The sequence below is a fragment of the Macrotis lagotis genome, chromosome 8 (genome assembly GCF_037893015.1).
Source record: "Macrotis lagotis isolate mMagLag1 chromosome 8, bilby.v1.9.chrom.fasta, whole genome shotgun sequence".
Lineage (NCBI taxonomy): Eukaryota > Metazoa > Chordata > Mammalia > Peramelemorphia > Peramelidae > Macrotis > Macrotis lagotis.
In genome coordinates, this window is record NC_133665.1 from 49,420,514 (window position 1) to 49,439,958 (window position 19,445).

The window sequence follows — 19,445 nt, forward strand, 5'->3', positions numbered from 1 at the left end:
CTTAACCCTGTTTGTCTCAGTTTCCTCATCTGTAAATGAGCTGGAGAAGAAAATGGCAAACCACTCTAGTATCATTGCCAAGAAAACCACAAATGGGATCACAAAGTCAGATTCAACTGAAATGATTCCACAAGATATACCAGGTGAATCCAGGGAATACAAAAAGGGACAAAAAAGAATTCCTGCCCTCAAGGAATTTACAGTGTAATGAGGAAGAATACTTTCATTTTGCATCTGAAAAAAGTGAAACCTAGAAAGACTTGTCAAGATCATGCAGGAAGTAGCCAAGTTAGTATTCAAACCCATGTTCTCTGAATCCAAATCTATCACCCTTACATTATGTTTCAGTTGGTTGGACTAGATCAATAATCCTTAGTTTTTTCAGAACATGAGATAAAAATTTTTCCCTTCTCCCCTCCAATTCAATTCCATTAAGCAAAAATTTATCAGGCTTCCTTCTCATAAACCATTGTGCTTTGTGCCAGGGATGCAAAGGCAAAAAAGAAGAAATATAATCCTTACTCTTAAGGTCTTATCTTTATAATAAATTAATTTTTGTACAAGACAGTTGTTCTATTCTTGGGTATCCTTTGAGAAAAAAAACAAAAACCAATTAATAAAACAAAAGTTATTATGAAACCAGCAACATTTCTTAATGGAGTTTCTTAATTAATGGCATCTGCATACCTTTAAAAATAATTTCTAGGGAAGTGAGACAAATTATTTTAAAGCAGTTATTATACTTGCTTATTTTTTGTACTGATCAATATTAAATATTTTTGTTAGAACTAAAGAACAAATTACCACTGACTGATGTGTACATGGATCCATTTCTTTTTAACTAATTTTGTATTTATTTCATTAAATATTTTCCAATTACATATGAAAAATTTTTAACAATAATTTTTTTAAATTTTGAGTTCCAAATTTTCTCCCTCTCCTCTTCTTCTCCCTCCTTGAGAAGGTAAAAATTTTGATTTAGATTATATATGTGATGGCGATGCAAAACATATTTCCATATTGGCTATGTTACAAAAGAAAACAAACATAATAAAACAATAAAGATAAAGAATTTTTTTAAAGTTATGTTTCAGTTTGTACTACAAATTCATCATTTCTCTCAGTAGAGAGAATTTTTCATCCTGAGTGCTTTGGATTTGTCTTGGATCACTGAATTGCTCAGAGTTGATTGATATATTCCTTTTTAAAAAATTTTTTTTTAGGTTTTTGCAAGGCAAATGAGGTAAAGTGACTTGCCCAAGGCCACACAGCTAGGTAATTATTAAGTATCTGAGGCCGGATTTGAACTCAGGTACTCCTGACTCCAGGGCTGGTGCTTTATCCACTGCACCACCTAGCCACCCTTAATATATTTCTTTCAATAGCTTTGGACCATTCCCCACCACCCCCATAAGGACCTACCCAAGAGTATTAGGTCTTTTTTCCCCCCTACATCACATTTTGTGGATTCTTTGACCAGTCTTACTTTTCACAAGTCATTCAATTTGGGGAGACTGGGGGCTCTATTCTTCCTTCCCTTCATAGCTAAACTAGGACCAAAGGGACCACCATTCATAGTACTCTAAAGTGCCAATTTCATTACTAATAGACTATGTGACTTTGGGTAAGTTGTTTAACTACTTTGGGTTTCAGTTTCCTTCTCTGTAAAATGAGAGGATTGGACTAGATATGTGGTTTATGACATTGGGGAATAAGTGAGACATCTTTTTAAAGCCTAAAAAAAAAAGTTTTCAGATCCTTCCCCCACCCACCTCCCACTCCATTTCATTCAGTTCAAATTCAATTTTATAAGCATTCATTAAGTGCTTTTTGTTATCAGGCAATGAGTGACAAAATACATTCTCTTCCTTTAACTTGTTGTCTAGGGAAGCCTTGGGGCCAACCTGACCCATTTGATCTTTCTGAGAAACCACAGTCGTTTGCACCTTCAGGATTTCCTCCTCTACCCATCTAATCAAGTAAAAGAAGACATTCACTTGCTATTGGCACTCAGTTTAAAAAAAAAAGTGGGGGTGAAGGGACTGGGGGAATAGTACCAGTGGACAGACCTAGAGGAAAGGAAGACTAGTTATAATAAAATACGAGTTTTCTTTGAATTTGGAAGCTGAGATTAGAACAGGGTTTGAATGACTGAAGCTACAAAAACAAACACCCTCACTATTTCCTCCTCCTTGCTGAGATGTCCATGGTCCTTTGTCTTTTCATCTTATTCTTCCTTAAGGGCTCAATAAATCCCTCTCTCATGCTGCCATACCACCCCAAACTCAGTGTATCCCCCCACTAACAAGTTCAGTGGATCGAAGATATAATTGCTTTAACCTAGACCGAGGACTTAAAATGAGGGAACTAGCTCCTTTCTAAGCAGGGTGGGGTTTGTTGTTTGAAGTCCTCTTTTTAGCCAAGAAATCTTGGTGGGAAAACAAAGAGATCTGTCCAGCATCTAGGTGTCAGGGTTATAATGGTAGATGGCTTTTATCCATTTCCACCCACCCTTTGGTCTTTAATAACCACTTTTTGCTTGGTATATTTCCCTAACAGTACATCCCCTACCTCAGTTCCCCTTCAGAATGTCAAGTATCTCCTCCCACCACCAAGCTCAGTAGCTTCTCCTAGCTTACACAATCATGATTCCTGCCTCAACCAAATGCATACATCGTAATAATGTAGTCATTGTAATAATAGGTGGCAATAATGCTTTTAAGTTTGTAATGCACTCTGAGTACATTAGACCATTCAAAGTCTCATAGCAAGCCTATGAGGTTGGTGCCATGGTTATCCTCTCATTTTATAAATAAGGAAACAGGTTCAGGCTGAGTGGCTTGACCACAGTCACACAACTTGAAAATTTTAGAGGCTTGATTTGAATGCAGGTCTCTCCTACTTCCAGTCCTATAATTCTTTCCACTTATTCCATTCTGCTTCTACTGAAACAATTTATTTGTTGACAAATCTGAATATTCTATTTTTAAAAAATTCAATTTTCTTTTATTTTTAGTTCCAAATTCTCTCTCCTGCTGCCCTCTCCCACCCTATCCCAATCCATTGAGAAAGCAAGAAAAACAGCATCTGTTACCAATATGTACAGTCAAGGAAAACAAATTTCCTCATTATCCATGTTCAGAAAATATATTCCTCAATCTGTGCTGAGTCCATCACTTCTCTATATAGAAGTGAGTAATATGTTTTGTAATGAGTTCTTTGGAATTGTGATTGGTCGGTGTGTTGGGGTGCATTTCTCTAATTATTAGTGATTTGGCACATCTTTTCATATAGTTATTGGATTTCTTTCTTTGAAAACTACCTATTCATATCCTTTGAGGATTTATCATTAGGGAGCTAGTAAATATTTCTTCATGAGTTTTGGTGACCAAATTAATTACCACCTGGTAATTTTCTGACAACGAACGTTTTGATATCTACCAGTTATCAAATTGTTATTCCCAAAGTAATGAGCTAAATATAACAACCCCTCTAACCATAACAACCCCTCCCCTTCCACAATCTTTTTTTTTACTTATCCAAAAAGAAAAAAAGAAAACATTTTAAATAGCAAAATTATATATTATATAAGACAACTTTTAAAAATTGAAGATATAAGTTTTGATCTTCATTTAAACTCCACAGTTTCTTCTCTGGATACAGGAGGTATTCTCCATCACAAATCCTGATTTGTTGCACTAATAGAAAGAGCAAGTCCATAATGGTTGATCATCACCCTATGTTGTTATTAATGTGTGTAATGTTCTGGTTCTGCTCATCTCACTTAGCATCAGTTCATGCAAGTTTTTCCAGGCTTTTCTGAAAGCCCCTCCCTCATGATTTCTTATAGAATAATAGTCCACACAACATTTAAAAAAACACTAGTGGCTCCTTTTTACCTCCAAGAGAAAAATATAAAATTCTGTTTGTCTTTTAAAGTCATTCATAATCTTCTTATCTTTTCAACATTCTTAAACCTCACTCCTTTTTACATACTCAGTGACACTGTCTTGCTTGCTTTTCCTTGAGAACAATGCTCCATTACCTGTCTCTGAGCATTTTTACTGGTTGTCTTCCATGCCTGGATTATTCTCCTCATTTCCTTTCCTGTCTTCCCTGACTTCTGTCAGATACTTGCAAAAATCTCACCTTTTGTAAGAAGTTTTTTACAGCTCTCCTTAATCTTAGCTTTTTGAGACTACCCCCAATTTATCCTATATTTGTCTTGCTTGTACCAAGTTGTTTGCATGCCATTTTGCCCTATTAAATTGAGAGCTCTTTGAAATTCAGGACCGTTTTTTTTGCCATTTTATATTCCCAGGGTTTTGCACAGTACTTCGAACATAGTAGGTTCTTAATGAATGCTAGTTGATTGACATGATTCATCACTAGTCCCACACAAAATTTCTTCAGATTGGTATACACTACCAGAATTGGTGCACCCCTGGTTTAGCAAGCATTTAAATAAACAGGGACTTTTTTTCTTATTGAAGGCTTCCTTAGGGTATAAGTCCAATAATGAAGTCTCTGGTTCAAGGAGTATAGACATTTTAGTCATTTTATTTGTATAATTTCAAATTGCTTTCCAAAATGGTTGTACCATTTTACAGCTCCACCAACAATGTATTAGTGTGTCTATCTTCATACTCTACCTCCAACATAAACTGTTTCTATTTTTTGTCATTTTTGTAATTTTCAGGATGTATACAAAATCTCAAAATTGTTTTGGCTTGCATTTCTCTTATTAGCGATTTAGAGCATTTTTCCATGAGGTTGAAAATACTTTGTAGTTCTTTTGAGAACTGTTTATTCATATCTTTGATTATCTTTTGGGGAATGGCTATCAGTCTTCTATATATTCATTAATTGTTCACATATCTTGGATACCAAGCCCTTATCTGAGAAATTTTATACAAAGATTTTCCTTTCAACCAACTTCTTATTCTAGATGCATTGTGCAGAAGTTTTTCAGTTTCAAATAATCAGTTATTTATTTTAATCTTTTGTAATTACATTGAACTCTTGTTTGGCTAAAAATACATGTTTTACTCCAAATAAAAAATTAATGCTAAAGAAAATTACCTATATAATGAGTATCATATTACTTGCCTTCTCAATGATTGGGGGAGGGGCAGAGGGAAAAGAGAATTTGGAATTCAAAAATTTTTTAAATGCTTAAAAAAATACATCTCTTATTCATAGCTGTGAGAGGTACATAGCCTGTTTTTCTTCTAAATTTTTTATTGTTTGGTCTTTTAATATTAAGGTCACATATTCATTTAGAATGCACCATGAAGTTTGGTGTGATGTGTTGGATGGCACAGCATTTGATGAGTCAAGTTTACCAACCCTGGTGAGTGAACTATAAGAGCAGGATTTCTAAAATAATCCAGATTTTATGACCCTCTTTCAGAAATCTTTCCTCACTAATCCTATCTGATTCTGATGATTCCCCACTACACTGACAGTCCCACCCAACCCACATTTACTTCCTCTTTTACTCAGTATTCACTTATATCTCTTTGTTAGCATCTTGTGGTTGGGGTGTTAACCCAGTATATATGAGTGACTGTCCTTATCTGGTTTGGAGTTCAGCAATGCATCTCTTTTGGTAACTATCATCCACTTGGTACAATGGAAAGAGTATTGAATTTGCAGTTGCAAAACCTTCTTTCAGTAATATAGCTTACTTCAGTGATACAGCTTACTAGCTTTTGGGGAAGGTCTTAACCATTTTAATCCTCAGTTTTCTCATCTTCATAATGAAGGAACTGGACTAGATGACCAGGTCTAAGTTTATGAATCCACTCTTCTGCCTTCCTTTAGGAACTACCTCATCCCCTTTCTTTGTAACCCCATGGATTCTGAAACATTTCATACTTAATTAATCCTCTGGTCTCCCTCGCACCTCTCCGCCTTCAGTCCCATCCTGCCTTTAGAACTCATAGACTTGTCCATGTTCTCTCCTTGCTCCCCCAAGCTATTTCTGCATTTTAAACAGAGAATGTGCTTATGTTCACCACTGGGTATATGTATTCATGGGGCCATCACCAATATTTTTAGGTTCTGATGGGTAACCTATCTTCTCTAATTGATTATAAGCTCTCTGAAAGCAGGTATAGTGGAAAGAGATGTACATTTAGAAACAGAAGGTTAGGGCTCAAGTTCTTGGGTCTATCAATTTTTCTGAGTCACAATTAATCAATCAACAAAAACTGGTGAAGCATGCACTGTGGGTTAGATACTCTGCTAAAAGTTTCTCCACACCTAATTAACTTCCTGCTATGCAGTTTTTCTCTTCCCATTGTGAACAGTGGAGAGAGAAATGAACTTAGAATAAAAAAGACTTGAGTTCAGATCCTTTCACAGATGTGAGATTATGAGACTCTGGGAAAGTCACTTAATTTCTTTATGCCTCAGTTTCCTTATCAGTAAAATGGAGTAAGATTCCATAGTTTCTTTTTTCTTTTTTAGGTTTTTTTTTTTTGCAAGGCAAATGGAGTTAAGTGACTTGCCAAAGGCCACACAGCTAGGTAATTATTAAGTGTCTGATGCGGCATTTGAACTCAGGTATTCCTGAATCCAGGGTCAGTGCTCTATCCATTACGCCACCTAGCTGCCCCAATTGGGTAGTTTCTAAGGTCCCTTCCAGTTTGAAAATTATAGTTCTGGTCCTGATTCCTTCCTCTGACAAGCAGATTTGAAGACTTATCAATCAACAATACATTCTGGTTACTACTTTATGTTCTTTCCTAGAACCATGGACAAAGACTTACTAAAGCCCAACCCCTGGGACCCTGATGCTGTTGAAGAGGGTCCCCACTGGAGAAGGCATCATTATTTTGGGTGCAGGCCTAGAGCTATCTTTTCTGCAAAATACCTGGATTTTCTTTGATGGAAGGTGAGTGGAGTCCCTAACAGTGTTTTTACCTTTGCCATGGTTAAGGATCATAATAATTAGAGCTAGAAAGGGCCTTGAAGAACATCCAACTCAACTCACTTATTTTACAGATGAGGAAACTAAGGCAAAGAGAGGTAGAATAATTTGTCTAAAGTCACACAGGGAGTAAATAGCTGAGTCAAGATTTGAACTCAGGCTTTTTGATTCCCAATCTAGTGTTTTTCCACCACACTACAATGCCTGTTTGGGGAAAAGGATGGAATTAGGTTCCCCAATTAATTCTACTTTGTCTACAATGGAAGGCATGAAGGAGGCAGCTCCCTAGCATTGCCTACTCAGTCATTCAAATCTGGTGTCTCAGCAGAACTCTGATGCTGTTTTAATTATTTATCTCATGGGAATTAAAGTCCCTTGGATTTTGTAAGACTCCTAGTATTTGTGGAAGAGTTAGCTATCCCAAAGTTGCGTGTTTGTACTTGGGAGTGATTCTCATGAAACAGTATGTGAGTCAGTCTTCCCACATGTAAGCCAAGCTTACATCTAGGAGATTTGGACACTGGACAGTGTCCAAGCATTATTTATTTATTCATTCTTTTGTTTGTTTGCTTATTCATTTATTATTTATTTATTTATTTGGTTTTGTTACAAGGCAGTGGGGCTAAGCGACTTGCCCAAGGTCACACAGCTAGGTATGTGTCCAGGCATTTGGGGGGGGTTTCTTTGAACCCCAATAATGCAGATTCTCTCACCTCTATTGCCCTAAGAGAGGCAGACAGATCTTTCCCTATAGGGTCCTTCCCGTAACTTCTCTTTTTTCCCCTGCCTTTCCCTCTCTCTCTCCCCCTCTCTATTCCCCACACCCCCACTTACCATGGACAGGTATCTGGATGCAGTGGCACCATAGGCAGCTGGTTCAATTCATCTCCTCACATTTTCTGGAGGAGATCCTAGGCTCCATGAGGAAGCGGGAAGTACTGAGAGAGGAGGAGTTCAGCCTTATTCAGGGGGCTACTTCCCCCACCCAGAAGGTGAAGGTGCTCATTGATCTGTTGGTTGGGAAGGGCAACCAGGCTGGACAGGACTTCATTGAGAATTCTACCTCCCAGTTCAGCATCCACAGCACTGCCTATGGTAAGCAATGCCTGAAAAAGAATGATGTAGCACCTGTTATTTTCTCTGTTTCTTCTTGCTTCTTCTTTCACTCCATCTCCCTTCCTTATCCCTCCCAGTTCCTTATCTTTCTCTTCCTCTCCATGATCTAGTGAGGAGACCCCTTCCTAGCCTTCATCTCTTTATTTCTTTCTCTCCTTAGTCACAGGGAGAGAATTGGGGTTATCCTAGGTTTTTCTAGTGTCATATCTATCTGAAACATAAGGGATTCATTGAGAACTTCTCTTTCTGACCAATTCCCAAACTCATCTCCTGTCTTATCTCTGTAGATTCTGGGATGCAGAAGCACTTGGATGTTCTCCGAAGCAAATATAAAGTCAGGGTTGACTTGGGCCTCCTGTCAGAGAAAGCTGTCCCAGAAAGACTGACCAATTTACTGTTAGTGGAGGGCTTGACAGATCTCCAACTGAAAGAGCATGACTTCACCCAGATTGAGGTCACTCGGGGCCAGAGGCGTGTGTCCAAAACAGTACCCCTGGAGCGACTCTTCTTACCTCTCTCCAAAGTCTCTATTCCTCCCCGGATCTCTGTGACTGTTGGGGGGGCTGGCATTGGCAAGACTATGCTGGTGTCTCAATATGTTTCCATGTGGGTCCGAGGAGAGATTAGTAAGGACTTCTCTTTGGTGCTGCCTTTGAATTTCTGGGAACTCAACCTTTATGAGAAATTATCTGCAGAGAGATTTATCCGTTCAGTCTTTCCCCACTTTGGTGAGACAGGGCCAGCATGCTTAGGTTCTGGACAGGTCCTGCTGATTCTAGATGGGTTGGATGAATTTAAAGTACCTCTGGATTTTTCCAACACAGTGGCTTGCACAGACCCCAAGAAGGAGATCCCAGTGGACAATCTTATCACCAACATTATCCGTGGAAACCTCTTTCCAGAAGTTTCGGTCTGGGTGACATCCCGCCCAACAGCTGCCGGCCAGATTCCAGGGGGGTTGGTGGACCGGATGACTGAAATCCGGGGATTCAATGAAGGGGAGATTAAGAGTTATTTGAAGCATATGTTTCCTGATAGTCATGACCTCCCTGGCAAAATCCTGAGTCAGATCCAGGCCAACAAAGCCCTGTATCTGATGTGCACAGTCCCTTCCTTCTGCTGGCTATGTGGGACTGTGCTGGGTTACCTGATCAGGAATGGACTGGGATGCCAAACCTCAGAGTTGACACCTCCAAGGACCCTCTCTGAAATCTATGCATGGTACTTCAAGATAGCCCTATGTGGGGAAGGACAGGACAGACTGAGAGAAAGCCCAAGGATTGAGCAGGCGGTCTACAGTGGCAAGAAGATGATGGGAACTTTGGGCCGACTGGCCTTCCATGGCCTCCTCAGGAAGAAGTATGTGTTTTATGAACAGGACATGAAAGCTTTTGGTGTTGACCTCCCCCTTTTGCAGAGCAGCCTGTGCAGTCGCTTCCTTCTGCGGGAAGAGACCCCAGCATCCTCTGCCTATTGCTTCATCCACCTCACCTTGCAAGAATTTGCAGGTGCTGCTTATTACTACAGCGCAGCCAAGAGGGCAATCTTTGACCTCTTCACAGAGAGCGGCATGTCCTGGCCCAAGTTAGGCTTCCTTACCCACTTCAGGAACGCTGTGCAGCGGGCACTCCAGGAAGACCACGGGCAGTTGGATGTGTTTTTACGCTTCCTCTCAGGCCTCCTCTCCCCACAGGTCAACTCGCTGCTAGCTGGCTGGTTCCTGGGGCGGGATGAACACACAAGCTACCAGGCCCAGGCTGTGGCCCACTTGCAGGGCTACCTCAGGGCAGATGCCCCTATCTCCTCCCGCACTGTGAATGTCCTGCGGTGTCTGCATGAGCTGCAGCACACAGAGTTGGCCAGGGCTGTGGAGGAGGCCCTGGAGAGTGAGACCCTGGCTGGGCAGCTGGACCCCATGCACTGCTCAGCTCTGGCCTACCTCTTGCAGGTCTCTGAGGTCTGTGCCCAAGAGACCAACCTTAGCAGGTGCCTCAACTATGCCATCCTCAAGAGCCTGCTGTCCCAGCTTCTCTATTGCAGGAACCTCAGGTGCCCACAGGGGAAAGTAGTAGACATAGTCCTAGAGGTGCTGGGTGTGGGGTGGTGGAGGGAGTAGGTGTATGGGGGACCTCAAGATCTGCAATGTGGAGGAAAAATGAAGAAGTCAAATGGTTTTACCCTTTCCCACACCAAAAGGAGAACAGCCCTGTCCATTCTTTGCCTTCTGGGTCCTGTTTGATTCTTGCTCATAGGGCTCATAGAGGTTCATAGAGGCAATTAGCAGACACTAGGCATAACTAACAGTGTAGCATGCACCTCACAACACCAGACCATGAGAATGTCCCTGAGGATATAAATTTCTGCCCTAAAAAAGTCACATTCTAATAGAGGCATTACAGCATGTTTATAGATATTAATACGGAATACTTTCAAAAGAAATAGAAAGTGAAATGGGCAGGGTGGAACACGGGGAGAGTCAGGAAAGCTTTCTTGAAAGATATGGTATTTGAATTGAGACTCAGAGAGCTCTGGGCTCCAAGGGGCAGAGGTGAGAAAGGAGAGAATTCTAGGTATGGGGGACTTGGGAGGGGGGCAGAAGCTGGAGATGGAATATCTTGGATAGAATTTTAGCATTCTTGAAACGAAATAATGTGTCATTAGCCTTGAAGTAGGCTGGTGTTAAGAGTGCCAGTGGCTTTACCGAATGAGCATTTGCTCCTAGAAGTGACAGGGAGCCCCTGAAGCTTCTTGGGCAGAGTAGTAAGCCATTAGGCCTGAGCTTTAGAAATAACAGTTCATCAGATCATCGATTTCAGATTCAGAGTCCTTTGTCTGGGATGTGGGAGAAGATAGGAATAGTTTCAGTCCTTTTAGTCTTGTTCAGTCCTAGAATCTGAACTTGTTACAAGAGCTCCAGAAGTGTCCACACCCCTCATATGGCAATTTCTAAGCCAATCCCCCAGATTCTGGACTGCTCTCTTTCCTTTTTCTTTTCTTATAAAAATATTTTATTTGCTTTCCAATTACATGCAATGGTAATTTTCTACCAATCATTTTTTTTGCAAGGTTTTTATTTTATAATTTTTTTCTTCCTCCCTCCCTTCCTTATCCCCTCCCCCCCCAACAGAAGGCAATCTGACATAGTCTTTACATTTTGGACTGTCCTCTTTTCAATAACTGCATCAGGAACTGCAAAAGTTCCCCTAAGATTTGGGGGTACATGGTAAGACCTATTCTGTGGTCATGTCCATAAGAATGTTCATCATGTCATTCACAGCTTCTGACAAGAGGCTAGACAGGGAGCAAGTGGTCGCAGATGCTAAGTGATTCAGGGGCTGGGATCTGAGAGGGGCAAGGATAGCTAGTTGCCAGAGGTCCCAAGAAAAACTCCCTAGGGATGACCAGTCAGATGCCCTTGCTATGAGCTCTCAGGAGAGTCATGGACATCCTTGTTGACTGTGCAGAGAGAAGTCCCTGAGGTTCTTGGGGTGGGGCAGATGGGAAAGGGTCCTAACTAGGGAGTCAGAAATCCAGTACTAAGTCTTGGACTTTGACCTTGGTCCACTATAAATCAGTACCATGATTTCCTATCTTTGACCCATCCCCTAACTCTGCTTTACACTATTTCTAAGTCCCTCCAGAAGCTCCATCCAGTCAGGATGTGCCCCCAGGTCCTTAAGATGACCGTGGTCATTGAAGGACAGGAGAGGAGAGAAGAGAACCCTTCCCATCTCTCTTTCTGTTAAAAAACATGCTCTCTGCTCTGCTTGACCAGGCTGGATAACAACCAGTTTCAAGACAATGTGATGGAGTTGCTGGGCAGTGTTCTGAGCAGCAAGGATTGTCATATTCAGAAGATCAGGTAAAAACCCCAGCAACCAGACCTTGGGCATTCCTCCAAAGGACAGGAGACCTGCCCTAGCCCTGTCCATCACCTCTCCTGATTCAGCAAGGACCAGCTTCCCTCATCCCATGCCCAATGATATGATACTTCTTAATAGGCTCCCCAACCATCTAAGGTGCTGAGCAGTCATTCTTTCCTTTGTTCATTGTTAAGCACACCCTCTGCAAAGTCCAGTGCTGGTCCTCATCTCAGGGAGGTTTGAATCTAGCCAGGGGAAAAATAGTATACATAATGAATTGTACACTAACTAGGGAAGAAAGGAAAGAAAGAAGGAAGAAAAGAAGGGAAGGAGAAAGGAAGGAAAGAAGGGCAAGAAGAAGGAAAGAAGGAAGGGAATGAAGAAGAAAGAAAAGAAAGAAGGAAAAAACTGAAAGAAAGGAAGGAAGAAAGAAGAAAGGAATAAAAGAAGGAAGGGAAGGAAGGAGAGAAGGGGAAAAGGAGGAGGAAAGAAGAAAGGGCAGAAGGAAAGAAAGGAGGGAGGAAGGGAGGGAGGAAGGAGAATGTGAGGAAGGGAGGAAATAAGCATCTATTAAGTGCATCCTCTCTGCCAGACACTGACTGTTAAGTGATTTACAAATATTATCTCATTTAACCCTCACAATAACACTGGTAGGTAGGTATTATTATTATTGTTGTTGTTGTTGTTGTTGTTATTATTATTATCATCATCATCATCATCATCATTATCATCACCTCAATTTTACAGTTAAGGAAACTGAAGTGGACAAAGGTGAAGTGACTTGCCCAGAGTTTTCTAAGTGTCTGGGCCAGATATGAACTCAGGTCTTCCTGACTTGGGACCCAAATCTAAAATTAGGATTCAGAACTCCCTCAGTTTCAGAATAGATAGCCACAAGAGACTCAGCATGGCCTGGCAGATGGAGGGCAGGCTTGATCTCCTGCCTATACCTGCTGCGTGACCAAAGGCTCTTGTCACTCCGAGTCTCCAGACTCTTCTCTAAGTCCTTTACAGTGGAGATTCTCCTCTGCCCAGGGGAAGAGAATTTCTGTAAGGTGCATTCCCCCATACTGATAAAATTACCAATCTGGACTCCCTCCACTGCCTCTTCCCTCCCACCCCCCATAAGGAAAGTGCAGAATACTTTGCAAAATCAGAGGAAGGGAATGTTTTCAGTTGGGGACAATAAGGAAGCCTCCCTAAAGGAGATAGCTTTTTTTATTGGGCCCAGTTAAGGAGATAGCTGGAAGGTGCCATGGATAGGGCACCTGCCCAGAGTCAAGAAAACCTGAGGTCGAATTTGACTCATTCACTTATCAGCTGTTTGAGCCTGTAAATGGGAATATTAACAGCACTTCTATCTCTTAAGGTTGTTGTGATGCTAAATGAAATGATAACTGTCAAGTGTCTGGTATGTAGTGTTATATAAATAATATATGGTATAATGCATAAAGATCTATTACATAAATGTTATATATGTAACATGTGGTATAATATATAAATATATAAATGTTAATAATGTTATATAAATAATATATATGTAATATATAATATAACATGATATAAAATAGTATATGTCACATAATATTATATATAATATGTAAATATTATATAAATAATATGACTAGGATTGAACAAGTTGGAGGAGGGAAAAGCAGGCATGTTATCACAATTTATCATAATTCATCACCGAGTGCATGGAGTACAGGGGACTCTGGGGCATATAGTTGAGACAAAGAACCTGTCCTTAAGAAGTTAATTATTTATGTTTTGCATAACAACACATATAAAACCTACATCAAATTGCTAGCCTTAATAACAGGGAGCAGAGAGAAGGAGATGAGGAGCTCAAAATTTGAAAAAAGAATGCTAAAATTGTTTTTACATGTAATTGGATAAAAATTTTAAATATTTAGATTTTTTTAAAAGAAGCTAATTATTTGATTGGGTAATTATTAAGTTAATTATTTAAGCACATAAACGCTAAATGGTAACAAAGCAAGCATAAAGGGAGTGAGACAGATGAGAGGCTTGCTCAAATTGAGCCTATGGGTGTGGTTGGCTGGGGTGGTAGGCAGAGGGTGGATACAAAAAGAGGTGGAGAAGTTTGAAAATCCGGAAATGATAGTTCCTCTTTTCTTCCTGGAGCAGCTTGGCTGAGAATCAAATTCATAACAAAGGGGCCAAAGCTCTGGCCAGATCCCTCCTGGTCAACAGAAGTCTGACCGTGTTGGAGTAAGTTGGCTGTGTTTTTCTATTAAAAGCAGATCACTGGTTTCAGAATAGCTAGGGCTCTTTTCTCCTGTCCTGGTGAAACCAACCAAGCAAAGGGAGTGTTAGGGAAGGCCCATTCATTCTCCCCTTTTTCCTGGGGCCTCTGGTAGAAATTATTAGGTCTTCTCCCCATCTGTCCCACACTGGATCCCCAGATATAGGACAGCGACAGAGGAGATCTTTCTTCAACACTGCCTAGTGTGTTTCTGGAATCATCTTTCTCAGTGAGAAGTAAATAGTTGGGGGACTTTAGGCTTCCCCACTCTGATTCCTCACCAGGTACAAGGTTAGTTGTCTTCCTCTGGAAATAAGATGCTTTTTTGTTGTTGTTAAAGTATCAGGGTTTCTAGTTAGGAGATACCTCTGGGCTCCTATGCCCAGGTCCACACTCTTTACTTAGGGCTATTCCCCTACCCTGCAAGCCAGACAGGTCCCTGGGCCCCTTTCTCCTAGTCTGTATGCATGGTCTCCTAATGTGTATGAGGGACTAACATCAACATCAATATCATCATCATCATCATCATCATCATGTCTGGTCCAGAGTGTCCACTGGGTTTTTTCCTAATAATCTCACTCTTAGGAACCCTCTCTTTCTCTGACTTTCACCTTCTCCATCCCCCAAAGTAACCCCAGGATATGAAACCCCAATCACTCCCCTGAGAGTCAATAATTAAAACCATAAAGCTAGCCTTAAAAGAACCAAAATGCACCTGATCCTTCAATGCTTGAGTTTTCTTCAGCAAATAGAAGGGTGGGGTTAATGTTATCTTTCTTGCTGTATTGTTCTTTTACCAGTCTGCGAAGTAATTCTATTGGACCACAAGGAGCTAAGGCCCTGGCAGATTCTTTGAAGATTAACCGGGTTTTGGTGTCTCTGAGGTGGGTGTTAATGTCTCTTTTTGTCAAAAGATCTGAATCATGAGAGGACCTAGGAAAACTTGTCCTTTCAGGAGCCACAAAGGGGGCAGGAGGAACTTCACTTATCATAGTGGTTGGCCAGGATAAAAGTCATTCCAATGGTCAAACTACTGTTTGACTTGTTCAGAAGGTCATTTGGGTTCCATGGGATGGGAAACCAAGTTTGGCTAGGTGACCCCATCTCAAAGAAAAATCAAAGGAATGTGAATCATAAGGAATGTTTATAGAAGATCTTTAATGTATAGAGGAGCAGAATGGAATCATGGATAGAGTATCACTCTGGAGCCAGAAAGACTTGGGTTCAAATTCTGCCTCAGAGCCACTCTGTGCTTTGTCACCCTAGAGAAGTCTTAATGCTCTAGCAACTCTCTAAGATTGTAAGCTACTGAAAAGGCAACAATCTGTATCAGCAGAGGGAACTTCCTCACCTGAAGATCTCCCTACCTGAGAATTCAAATCTGGAGTCCAACCCTTATCCTATCCCTGTCCCATACATATGTATACTGTTCCCCAACCTCACAATAACCTCATGAGGGAGGATTTTCCAGTGATAAAACAAGAAAGGATTTGAACTCAACTCAATGTCTGAACCTCTGCCCCTTACACCATATTGCCAACTCTGAAAGTCTTTGTTTCTACACTTCTCTTTCCTTCTGCAGTCTCCAGAATAATACCATCAAGGATGATGGTGCCAAGTCCATTGCAGATGCCCTGATGGTGAACCACTTGCTCTCCATTCTGCAGTGAGTGTCCTGGAGCCCCTAATGTGTTTTTGCCCCTCCTTGTCTTCTCTGCACATGTCCTGTGAGCAGGAATAAGGGGGGGGGGGCATGTTGGGTGGTCCCCAGGACCTTTTGATAAGAATAACTGATTTTTCCCAAGAGTCATTTCTCTGGAACAAAGAAAAAAACAAACTGTGAGAACAGAAAAGCAAAAGGATACAAGGAGTGAGAATGGTTCAATGATCATTTTTGACCCAACTATTACAGCTTCTTCTATACTCCAAAGAGCTAAATGTAACTTTGTGGAAGAATGCAGACTTTAAAAGAAACTGAAGGTCTCAAAGAGGACAGGCTCTGGGCTAGAAATCTCCCTGGCTTCTAACACCCTGCAAATGCTTACTATTGGCAGGCTTCTGTGCTAAGGGGTAGGGAGACAAAGACAGGCCTTCCCCTGAAGGAGTCAATAAAAGGACAAAAATATAGACAACAGTAAATAGTATGCAATAATAATGGATATTTATAAAACCTTTTACAGTGTGCAAGGTACTTTACATTCATTATTCCATTTGATCCTGGTCATAATTCTGTGATGTAAGTGTTATCCCTGTTTTATAGATGAGGAAACTAAATTTTAGGTTAAATGACCTGCCAAGGTCACACAGCAAGAAAATGTCTGTGAGGATTAGAATATAGGCCATTTGGACTTCAAATTCACACTCTTACACTATGCTGCCCCCATGAGGCAGAATGAATTAAAAGTAAAGGAGATGTCTAGACAAGTCTATGATAAACCCAACAATGGTGTGTATTTGGATTTTTGGGGGGTTCCAAAGCAACTTCAGACTGATAAGGATTTCTATGTGATCCATATTGACTCTTTAAAAAAGAAACCTAAAATTCTTTATTGAAATATTTTGATTTTACATTGGCTAAATTTTCCCTTGTGCCCCTCCTGTCATGTCCTTCTAGAAAGCAAATCTATAGATTATTTTATATACTTAATGTTATTATATAATAAATATTATTTGGGATAGTTTTAATCATAATCAATATATTAATTTATTTTTATTGTATATATATAAATTTATTTAATAACATTTTTTAAAGAGAAAGAGGTAGAAGTTTTTACAAATCAGCAAAACCGTTTAATACATTGACCAGATTGATACTTTGAATCTAAGCAAATGTTATTAGGGCTACTGAAAAAAGTTTTATAAGCACATAGATTCGAGATAGGATAACAGCTTCAGTGATTTACTTGTATCCGCATCCTACATACTTTGGTTACCAAAAGGACTGTCTTTTCTCACTTTAGTTTTTATTTTTGTTTTTTGCAAGGCAATGGGATTAAATGACTTGCCCAAGTATGAGGTCAGATTTGAACTCAGGTCCTCCTTACTCCAGGGTCACCTAGCTGCCTCTCTCACCTTGGTTTTGCTTCCCAATCCTGCTTTACTCCTACTCCCAGCTCCTCACTGGGATATCACATTGAGGCTCACATATAAGTATTTTATAGAGAACCATAGGAGCATGATTGCAGGAAGAAGACAGTCATCCTCTGACCATTATCCTTTAACCCCACTCCCTGCCAGCCCAGGCCTTTGTCCAGAGAGTAGTTGATAGATGGCATTTATGAGTACCTCTGACTCTTTCACAGCTTACAGAAGAATGCCATTGGACCTCTTGGAGCCAAGTCAATTGCAGATGCACTAAAGAAAAATGGGAGTCTGAAGGAACTCATGTAAGGAATTCTGGTGAATGCTTCTCTTTCTATAATGTTCCTTGGTCTTTAGGTTGAACACTGGTGAAAAGTACAGACTAAATGACCAGGGAACCAGAATGAAAGTCAAAAGACTTGGGATCTGCTCAAATCCAACAAGACTCCTGACTCCCTTAGTAATTCTCTATGAGCCTCCATCCTAAGTTATCAAACAATATTTTGACCATATCACATGTACTCCTGGGATTCATGATTTCAATGGGCAGTTCCCTCTAACAGTAGCAATGGAAACCCTTCCGTGTACCAGAAGATGGTCTCTCCTAGATGTTCTCACTGAAGAGATCTATTACCCATTGGGCATCCTTCTAGTGATGATGAAACTCCTCTGAATTTAGTTAGGTGTTACTTAGTCCATCTTGAAGTCTTCCCAACTTGAGAGGACTTATCAAGACTTGTCAAGGATTTTAAGTGCCTAAGGTCATCTCCATAAACTGATGAGGTATAGGAGAAGGCCTTTAGTGGAAGATTTTATAAACAAAGTACTCAAAGGTTCAATCTCCATGGAATCAAAGACAAGAAACTGTCATTTTTCCCTTTATTCATTGTAAATGACTTGAACAGTGGTCCATTGGGAGCTCTTGAGAGGAATAGTGACCATCTTGCTTTGTGAACTATACTGACAGGGCTCTCCAAACCATGGGAGGTATATATAAGGAAATATGATCAGAAGCACATACCTGTCTGAAGGGGAGGGAGGGGAGGGGATTCTGAACTCACTACAACTTTCTGCTTGTTCTCAGGTTCTCTAGTAACAGTGTCGGTAATGAGGGTTCCCAAGCTCTGGCTGAGGCACTGAAGGTGAACCAAGTCCTTATCACCCTGGAGTAAGTCTGGTTATTGCAAAGTCGGGACCATGCGCACTGCTGTTGGGGGACACAAAGCATATTCTCCAAGTGTGTCTCCAAATGGTCTCTTTAGGCCTTCTTCAGGCAGGTTCAGTGTGGGTTATGGGTTATAGTGGGTTATGGAGAGAGACACACACAGACAGAGATAGAGATAGAAAAATAAAGATTGAGACAGAGATGGAGAAAGGGAGAGGAAGGTCAGGGTGGTGGATTTTTAGTCACATATTTTATTACCGGAAACTAACCAAGCATAGCTGCAAAGCACTGGGTACTCCCTCAATCTGCCCCTATGTTCAAAGTTTTTGCCCCTTCTTGTCAATCTCTGTACCACTTCTCCCCTTGCATTCATGAATAGGATATTAACCTGTCAAGAATCTCTCCCCTTTGCTATGTAAATGGCATGGGTCAGCTAGTCAAGAGAAGATCACAGGGTGATGCTTCTGGAGTGATTCAGGTGAGGGATGTGGTCTTGAAGGAAGGTAGATGGAGACTTTTGCTTCTGAAGTTTGGGTTGAGAAGTTTGAGGTTCACATATATGGAGCAAAGTGGTGAACAAGGACAGAATATCATTGTCCTTCTCTCCCCCAGAACAGTATGTTATGGTTCCATTGTGTTCCTTTTCTAGGGGCAAGCCTTGCCTGACACCACCAAGGGGTCCTCCTAGTTCTACAATGGTGCTGGGCAGTCCAACTTCAGGTGGTGAAGGATCTAGAACTCCATGGCCTAGACCTTCAACACATTTCCTATATTACTATAGACCTGAGTTTATAAAATATCACAATGATACTACATGGGACAGTGTGAGGAAACCAAGCTACCTGACCTCCACTAAACTCAAATCCATGACCGTAACTGGCCCAATGATTCTCGGGCAGAAATGGAAGCTCATATACATCCACAATCCCAACAGAGAAATTCCCCACTGTGCCTAAGGAACATCTAGTGGCCCTGCCCCTCCCTATTCCCACACTCTTGCTTCAAGCTATATGT

The 19,445-nt window shown here is 40.8% G+C and overlaps 1 protein-coding gene across 3 annotated transcripts in view; it reads left to right on the forward strand.

Annotated features, from left to right (window-relative positions):
- Positions 1–19,445, forward strand: part of NLRC3 (NLR family CARD domain containing 3) — a 54,447-nt gene that overhangs the window by 11,830 nt on the left and 23,172 nt on the right. Inside the window, exons 2-11 of one of the 3 annotated variants that reach the window (XM_074196870.1) lie at positions 5,267–5,353; positions 6,757–6,901; positions 7,781–8,032; positions 8,341–10,102; positions 11,829–11,915; positions 14,068–14,151; positions 14,986–15,069; positions 15,768–15,851; positions 17,488–17,571; positions 18,351–18,434. In XM_074196870.1, the coding sequence (XP_074052971.1) occupies positions 6,895–6,901; positions 7,781–8,032; positions 8,341–10,102; positions 11,829–11,915; positions 14,068–14,151; positions 14,986–15,069; positions 15,768–15,851; positions 17,488–17,571; positions 18,351–18,434 (2,528 nt within the window). In that variant the 5' untranslated portion in view covers positions 5,267–5,353; positions 6,757–6,894. The remainder of the gene's footprint in view (positions 1–5,266; positions 5,354–6,756; positions 6,902–7,780; positions 8,033–8,340; positions 10,103–11,828; positions 11,916–14,067; positions 14,152–14,985; positions 15,070–15,767; positions 15,852–17,487; positions 17,572–18,350; positions 18,435–19,445) is intronic. The other 2 variants (XM_074196869.1, XM_074196871.1) reach the window with 2 other exon arrangements.